Source organism: Malurus melanocephalus, unplaced genomic scaffold (genome assembly GCF_030028575.1).
Source record: "Malurus melanocephalus ecotype Western Australia unplaced genomic scaffold, MMel_1.1 scaffold_66, whole genome shotgun sequence".
Taxonomy (NCBI): Eukaryota; Metazoa; Chordata; class Aves; order Passeriformes; family Maluridae; genus Malurus; species Malurus melanocephalus.
In genome coordinates, this window is record NW_026623298.1 from 2,561,490 (window position 1) to 2,570,982 (window position 9,493).

The 9,493-nt window shown below is 35.4% G+C and overlaps 1 protein-coding gene across 4 annotated transcripts in view; it reads left to right on the forward strand.

The window, feature by feature from the left end:
- SCEL (sciellin) overlaps window positions 1–9,493 on the forward strand; it is a 46,631-nt gene that overhangs the window by 18,208 nt on the left and 18,930 nt on the right. For all 4 annotated transcript variants that reach the window (XM_057366516.1, XM_057366514.1, XM_057366515.1 and 1 more), the window contains 3 exons: window positions 101–166; window positions 2,180–2,212; window positions 3,507–3,587. In XM_057366516.1, the coding sequence (XP_057222499.1) occupies window positions 101–166; window positions 2,180–2,212; window positions 3,507–3,587 (180 nt within the window). The remainder of the gene's footprint in view (window positions 1–100; window positions 167–2,179; window positions 2,213–3,506; window positions 3,588–9,493) is intronic.

The following is a 9,493-nucleotide window of genomic DNA, read 5'->3' on the forward strand; positions in this document are numbered from 1 at the left end:
GTATTTTTACATCACTTCTATTCTAGCATTCAGTGTGCTGTTCAGTCCCAGAGCATTAAACTAAACTAATACTCAAAAATTTATTTATTAAAATTTACAGGCAATCTTGGATGCCTCCCCCAGTTTCRAGTAGCAAGACACCAACAGAAACACTGGAAAGCAAACGGTGTGTATTAGTGATTGCTTGTTATTTCCTAACTCTTGTCTAGAGATGATTTGGRGAGCAAGAAAGCAGCACAGTTCTTTGATGGACTGAGTTTGATGTGTAAGATTCCATGAAAAGGGAAAGCATCCCATGTCTAAGTGCTTGTTTGGGCTCTTTGCTGCCTGATGCCCATCATTGTCTGGGCCTTGAATATTCAAAGTGCCAGCAACTTGAGGTTACAAAAGTGCTCCCAAAATTTTTTTATCATGCTTGCATTCTTTGTTCATGGTTTCACTTTGGATTATTCCACTTAATTTTCCTCAAGGCAAATGTGCTGTAGAGAGACTGGGAATAAGGGTAAGAATCTATTGGTGCCATTTGGTTTTAGTCAGGGGTTAACCCTTGGCTCTTTTGGGTAACAGTGTGAAAGAAACCCTCAAAATCTACTTGGTGCCCTGTCAGCAAAGAAATAGCTTAGAACAAAAGATCAAACTAAAGTTGCTTGCAGAATGTTTAATGTTTATTTCTGAAGCTGTGGTTRTTTTCTGGCAGAATATGAAGAGAACATGGAACATTTCTTGTTCTGTTATCTAAAAGCAGAATATGGATGGTTTAAAATATTAATAATAAGCTTTCATTGTATTMTTTGGTTATGTCCCCTATTGGCTGCAGCATGGCCTTCAGCTTCCCTAGTTTAATCTGGGAAACTTCTAACATGAGTTTCATGTACAGCAATGATGAAAATTAAATGAAACAGAAATGAATGAATACACTGTCATGTTAGATGTAAGCCTTGGTAGACTATTGCCCAGGGAGTTTATGGAATCTCTGGCACTGGAAAACTCAAACCCAACTTTAGTAATTATTTTTAATCTTTTTCTGTGTTTACTACTATCTATCTGTTTGGCCAGGATTCAAAGTCACTCTCCACCCAGCAGAAAGATGGCTCCCAGATGCTAAAGTTTATCTTCTTTGAAGTCAGTCCTTACTAGATGTTCTCAGTGTGCCAACTGAGAAGAATTTATCTGGCTTCATTTCAATATTGCTAAGACCATGGTAACTTTGAAAGCATAGGATAATACTCTATATGGCATCCACCCAGCTTCCAACAGCAATTTGGAATTCCTGTATTCTTCTCAACACTAGTCTAGTCTCATAACTCAAAGAAGATTGAAATACAGGCATATTCTTTCTTAAGCTTTCATGACCCTTTCTGGATGCTCTAATAATGCCATCATCAGGAACAGTTGGTATAAAAGTGATGGGCATGTAATGTTTACTTGGTTTATCTTTTTTGAGAGCTTTGAAGATGTGAAAGCTCTTTCAAATTGTAAATATTGTTATAACAAAAAATATTTACCAAAGGAAAGCCTTTTACTTGCCTATGAAATTCAGGAAATAAAATGCCATGCGTAGATGGTAATAGGCAGTTTCTAAAGGTTACTATCAGTCTTAAGGACTGAGCAAAGAACTATGCCATCTATGTCTTCAAATCTGAGAATGGTGACTGCTCTGCTATCCTCAGGAAGGGAGTCCAGCAATCATGAGTAGGTGGGTTTTCTTGGTCAGGGTTATTTATATATCTTTGTTATTCTGAGATGTGATTCTAGCCTTCCACAGCTAAACATGATATGTAAACGTCCCGAGTTTTTTGCCTCAGTTCCCAGCTGATTGAACACATTTTACAGAACACTTGAAAAAAAATTGCAGTAAAGCTAAGACTAGTAAGTAGCTCATTGTAACTGAGTTTTATGGTTGTGCTGAAAACAAAACACWATTAATCAAAGAGATTAACTGAAGAATTTTGATTGAACAATGATTGTCTCAGTAACGTAAAGAATATGGTTTAAATTTAGTGCTATGCTACTTGAGTTAAACAGCTATTCTGCATTTAAAAAAAAAGAAAAATATTATATTGGAAGGAAGGAAAAGTAAAAGTAATTGCTGCTGATTGATCTAAATTTTGCAAAGTCCTTCAATACTACTTCATTTTGCTACTTGGTTTGTGAAATGTTTATTCTTTTCTTTCTCTAGAACCACTTCAGCAAATTCGGAGACTCCAACAACGTACGTCTAACTTTGCTCCTTAATCGATTTAGTTATGTAACACACTCCTTTGCAAAAACCTTGATTATTATTTTCCATTTATTTATAATACAAACACTGTATAATTTACCTGGGAGGGCACCTCTGTAGTCAATGCTGCAGAATTGCCTGAAGAAGACTTCCTTCCCTGCAGAAATGCAATTATTTGCATATAGCTTAGAAAATTTCATTAGATATTTACTCAAATTWWAAAAAAAACAAACCAMCATTAAACTGCATAAAAATTAAAAACTGCTTTGCAATTTTCGTTCCAGTTATGTATGTTGCTAATGCAAATACTCTTTCATATTCAACTGATGCTGTATAGCCAATGAAAAAGAGAGTGTGAGCAAAGCAAAGACTGTTAAATAAAGAAGCTCTGCACATGCAAAAGCTTGTAATAGAAAGCATTAACTTAAGATGAATTGATGTAAGGTACTCAAAACTTATTGAGTGTCTACCAAGGATGCTCTAATTTTAGAAAATAGACTTATTAAAATAATGCATTAATTAAATTAACACTTCACATGGTCTAAATTAAGAAAAGATTACTTAACCAACCTGCAATTTCATGATTTATAATTAAGACAGCTATGCAAATTGTCATGGTTTAGTTACCATACTAACAGAAAAATTCTCTAAAGAAGTAGGTAACCCTCATCAACTCTATCTGCCACCTTCTCCCTTTCTTATAATTACTCATAATTTTAGTATTCTTGTAGTGACCAATTTGATTGCTCACCTAAACAAAGAAAAATAGGAAAGTGCAAGTGTTTATTTAGCTTTTAAAAAAATCAGAACTTTGCTAGTTAAATTAAAGTTTTGTCTTTGTTAAATAAGATTTATTTATTAGATAGGAGAAAAGGTTTTTCAAGTTTTTTTAACTTCTAAAATAATTTCTGAACTGTAAAGAAACTCCTCTTTATTGCTATATAAGTATTAGCAAAACAGCTAGACTAGGGATATAAGTTTTTCAAAAGGCTCAGTGGATGTGGTAATCTAGTGAATTAAAGAAATACATTCTTTTTTTTATATATATGTATCATTCTTTTTACACACATTATCTATACCTACGTATATATATTATATATATTATATATATTATATATATTTAAAGAAAAATAAACAGAAAAGAAATTCCCAAAGAAATTGCTAACTCATTGTAGCTACGCCTGAAAGAAATGTAATCTCTACAATGATAAACCATTTAAGTGATACAATGTGTTTTCAAATATCTTCTTGTGCCTTAAGTATGTTTTCACCATYCCTGTTGCAGGGCTGCCCTTTCACCAGAGCAGGTGACACCTCAGAAATCAAAGACTGATGTGGAGGATCAAGCTACAAGGCCACATAAACGGTATAATCAAAATGATGTTTTGATAAGCATGGATTAATGTATTATTTTGTACTCAGTTTGCTTTATTTCTATATTTGATAGCTCATTTGGACAGGATATGTGATTAATGCAGCATTTATCCAGTCCTAACARCTGGCCTGGAAGTACAAACTCTCAAATAAGTTCCCTCTCATTGACTTGCTAAGTAATCTTAGATGTTTYGTTATTTAATCTTTCAGTCTCTCCAGCCTGCAGCAGGTAAGTAGTTGGATAAGTATGGATTACACAGTGTATTTCCTTTGCTCTTCATGACATTGCGGGAGAGGTAGTAACTGCACATTACTATGTATATAAAAACACCTCAACTTGTGCATTGTAATGTTAATATTTTGAATGGCAAAACCCAACATACACCCTTTAGGGTGACAAAATCAGTATGTTTCAACAGGTGGACTTGTTTTTGAGGGATGAGTTAGATGGCATATGTACTAATATTTGAAAGTCTGCAGAATACCATGAAAACTGTGGGTGAAAATTACAGACTTTTTTTAAAATTTTTTTAACGAAAATTTCAGCAAATTGTGAGGTTCTTTACTGATGGAGATGTTATATTTTTCAAAGCAATCAGCAATAACTRCCCCATCTCTGGAGTGTTGCAGGCCAGGTTGGATGGGGCTGTAAGCAATCTGGTCTAGTGGAAGATGTCCCTGCCCATGGGAAGGGGACTGGAATTGGATGATCTCTAAGGTCCTTTCCATCCCAAGACATTCTATGATTCTATGATTCTATAAACATGCAAAAAATTTTACTCTGTGACTTTGACCAGAATAAAATGCCTGAATATGCAATTAAAAAATGAATTCAATTAGAAACAGATTTCCAGATATGCTCTGAGAATTACAATAGCCCATTTGCAGTTTTTACGTGGAAATAGAAAATGGTTCAGACACCAAAATGAATTGAAATTAGCTAAATTAATTTATTTTAATTCATAAAATTCATTTTTGTGTGGTCTGAAGCCACAGTCTACACTATTTTGAATCCTGTTTTGAATCCCGTTTCCCTGCCTCAAAGTCCTCAGAATGTAAAACCAGTACAAAATGACTAAGAAAGCATCCAAAAGATGTCTGACAGTGTAATCCTTAGGAGAAGCTAAAAAAAAGCRATGTTTCAGTGAAACACTTTCCCGTTGACAAATGTGGGAGGTCTTAGAGAGTTAAATACGCCTAGTATTAACTAGAGAAGTCACAGTCATTCTTCGCTGCTAAGGGCTTGTTAAGGTCTGACTTAATCCKCACCCTCAATCAGTTCACATTCATCATCCCCTGGTTGCTCTCATTACCATATCAAGCTCTGTATTCCTGTCCCTTCATTGGTGAAGAGCTGGAGGAATATTTTATTGGTCTACGAGTTTCTATGGCAACACTGCACTGCTATTTGTGTCAGTATATAAAGTGTAAGTARTCTGTAATCTTAGTGGGCAAAATTCAGCCCTCTCTACTGCTGCTATAATTCCTTTACATTTGGCTGGTGCTTCAGATGTCATCCATCTGCTGCTGATGGGTTAGCTTCACAAAACTACAGATTTTTGTTAAGTTTCCTCTAACCAAAAATGCATTAATCAGCTGCCAGCAAGTGTTTTTTTGCTGTTAAAGATGCCACATAGATTCTACATTTTTGGCAAAAATGGTTGTGTCACACAGGGTAAGTAAACAGTTATAGGAAGAGTATATATAGTAACATCAATTATAGTATTAGAATACTRTTTTAACTTACAACCTGTAGTTCTTTATATTTTTACTTGGAATAAAAAGATTTTCAGGCCATGCTTTTTAAACTTAGACTTAATTGATTACTTGTCTTTTATTCAGGATTCTAATAATGATATTTAAGCAATAATGAATTCATTTCAGTAYAAAATAAGTGGAAAATGGCAATTGGCTTTCTATCAACTTGTCAGTCACACAAGGAAAWTTTTTCAGAAGGGMTTTACCTGAAAAGGATGCCAGATAYTYWCTTTTGGCTAAAATTGTAAAAACAACCCCCAATTTTTGCATTGTGTTCAAGGACAGCAGTTGAACAGACCTGGCATCTGTCTTAAAACACAGAGTGTGCATCTGTGTGTGTGTATCTGTATATGCACATACACACATACATATACACATACATATACACATATATACATATATACATATATACATATATACATATATACATATATACATATATACATATATACGTACATACACATGCTCACACACAAATATATACACACCTGCCTCACATCTGAACATATGGACCTCCTTTTTTCACCTGCTGGATATGGTTAACAAATGAAATAGGCATCTCCTGATTAACTAGGGCATCTATAACTACTCTAGGCAGTGTAAGTAGGCTAGGACACAGAAAAAGCAGAAATAACTGCTGTCTAATAATTGTGTATCTTTCAGAGCATAACAGGTCAAATCAGGTCTCTTGGTGTCTCACAAATGCAGCAGGAGATGAGCAATACACTGGATACGTACAGAGACGTTTTTCTGATTTCCTCAATGGGCCTTTTATTCGTTGCTTATCAAGTCCTTTTTGTGCRTTTTTCCACATCARTGAAGATGCAAGATTCTTGCTGTGCATTTTTCCATTCCATAATTGAATGGAATTATTAAATGCAGGTGTTTAAAAACTGGCATTTTTTTAAAGAACAATGTTCTGTAGTAAATCATGTTAAACCACTTCAAACATTCTGGTGATGTTTAACACTGCTTTGGTCGGTCTTTCATTAATGATTACAGTTAGGATAGAAAAAAATCTGTGCTTCTATAAAAGGCTTTTMTAATGAGGTTCACTTGTATTGAACTACACACCATTACAGAAAATAATGGTATTTGGCCCAGTGAACCACATTTACCAGGGCATTTACAAAGTTATTGCCACCAAAGGATGCAGCATAATGAAAAAGCCGTATTTCCACAAGTTCATAGACTGTAGAACTGGTGAATTAATCTTTTATTTTTCATAGATATGTCAGAATTAATCATAYTGGAAATATCTAAGGAAAAGCTTTTGAGGTGATAGTAACAGGAACAATACTAGAGATTAGAGAGAGATCTCACTCAGCTCTTAAAGAATCTGTAGTGAGACTGTCTGCTACCAGGGAAAGACTATTAATCTGTAGGGGCGAAGGGCATATTGCAGAAGCTCTTACCAAAGGATGTCTTTTTGGTATGCCAGCTACAGAAGTTACCTTGCAGAAAATATTTCAGCTGTATATTTGTAAGTATGTGGGTGAGACAGCAATTTCTAGGGAACAGAAACAAGGGACTAGAATAAATTTTTCTGGCATAATTAAGAGAATCCTATATTCTTGCTCCTGTACAAGTTTTTCCTATAGTGTACAGGGTAACTATTATTACTCCTGTCAGGTAGTAGAAATTTCAGACAATGCTGTAAATCTCTGTGCACTATGCTCCTTTTTAATAACATTCCTATTTGACCCAAGATGTGTTCCCAGTYCTCATTGCAATAGATTGTGAAAGAACATTCATTACCTGTGCTTGAACTAACTCTTGTAATAACGACTCACATTTCTATGTGTATCAACATCTGGGAACTTGGAAAAGTGGAAAAAATAAAAGACACAGGGTGTTTTCAGATTATTTAAAGAAAAAATAGTAAACTGCTATTGACTTGGAATTTTCCAAACCAATGGAATTAAAACAATGACACCAAGTCTCCTAACTTTTATTGACAAAACTCTTCTTGTTCTAGAGCTRTGTAAAGCACAAATCTGAGAGAACACATAAGTRTGTTTTGAGACRTTGGCTAATTGTGTGTTCTCATTRGATTGCCATCCCTGGAAGTGTCCAAGGCCACGTTGGAAGGGACTATGGGCAACCTGTTTAAGTGAAARGTCACTGGCCACAGCATGGGAGCTGTAAGTGGGTGATCTTTAAGGTCCCTTCCAAACCAGGCCATTCTATGAGTCTATGAGATAGGCATTGCCAAAGAGCACTAGATATATCCAAAGGAATTCTCTTAGGTGGGACTAAAGTTTAGATGGCCAAAATTTGGAGGCACAGCTCCTACACSAGTAATTCCTGTGTGTCTTTTCCTTTGGGATGTCTTTTATTTGCTTTGACTTTTTAGCTAGACCTTCTAGAGACCTCTAAAATGTTCTGGAGGACACCTGTGTCCCTTAAAAATTGTTGGAAGCAAGTATACTGAAACAGAACGCACATAAGCACACATAATTCAGTGGCTTGCTTTTGCTACAATGACAATTGTTTCTTTATGGTAAAGTGGAGTGGTTTTACACTTTCTAAATTGTTTTTTACTAGTACAAATCAATACCATGTATATATATATATATATATATATATATATATTTTATTTCAGCAGAAGGCCCTTCCTTCTGTCTCTCAATCCTGATAGATTTGGCATTCACTGGAAGGCTGGTTTGCAGCTTTTCTGCATGTTGATACAAATGATTCACTGTTGCACAGCTTGTCTGATGAGATACAAGCCCATTATTCCTAACTGAAAATTAATACAGTGCTTACAGGGTCATACATATCCTTCCAGAAAAACAGAATAAGTTTTCTTTTTTCAGTGATCTTTCCCAGTCTATCTCCTATAAAACATTCTGATCAACAACTTCTTCCTCYGTATTTAACTCCAAAATCCTCTGGGCTAAGCATTACACTGGTTTTGGCACAGTATAAATTGGCTTTCACAGTTGACTGCAGACTCTTCTGTTCCCTTGCCCTCAGCTGTTATTGATGAAAGGTCTGMGCAAGAGCTCCTGGCACTGATTAGTGAGCATAGCAATGTGGAAGGAAATGYACCCTGCTCCAGTATAAATGCCAATCTTTTCTCGAAAAATTCTTTTACTCATTCTCAGTTGTACTTGACAAAACCTGATAAAGCAGCCATAGCAGCAGACCAAAATTCAGCTGGGCCCATGATGTCAAACTTTATCCAGTCAGATGCCTGACACATTTAATATACTCTAGACCAGCTCTTTTAGTTCAGAGTTGGAAGATCAACTTGGCAATTGGTTGTTTTTGTCTTCTCCTGTGCTGACATGACTAGTTCAGAAATGTCCTTATGGTTTYAGCCAGATTTTCTTAGTGTGGTCTTTGCATATCCTATCATGTCAGAAGAAGAARCTTTTGATCAGAATATTTTGTAGGTCAACAGAGACAGATCACTGAAGAACRGACATCAGATGTTACTTGTTTGGTATGACATTTAAAAATGTCATATATATATTATCATATATTAGAAATCATCTCTAGTTTTTATCATTTTGCTCAGTGCTTTTAATCAGAAAACAGATGCAGATCTATTAAAAATGCTGTGCCTGACTCCTTTAATAGATCTGCTTCTGGATTGCTCATGATTATGTTGATGAGGACAGAGCAACTAGATTCAAAACCTCACTGAGTATCCCTGGATTTGACATCAAGTGCCCCAGTCATTAAAGGCATTCCAGCAAGTTTGAAATATGCATGGACCTTCAGTTTCCTGGACCATAAAGTAACACCTACAATACTGCTGCTTGGGTATTATGTCAACTGTTGGTGTATCAGCAAAGATAGATGATGAAATTCTAGGGAAAAAGGCAAGAATGTCTTCAAGAGTTAGGGAACATTTGGAACTAGATAGGGGCTCAGGACTTTTCTGGGTTAAGTAAGTATTCACTGAATAACTAGGGAGTTCGGGGCTCATATTTTTCAGCCTGATTCTTGAGGTTCGAGAGCTTTAGTCGGGTTTGTTTAAACTTATTTTTTACTCCCACATTTCTAGGATCAACTTCAATTTCACCTCAGCATTAAGGGTAGTCAGAAAAATGTGATCAAACTTTTTTAAAATCTATTTTTATTGATGCTTTCTTCATTGCCTTCAGAATCTGTGAGTACAAGTATCAG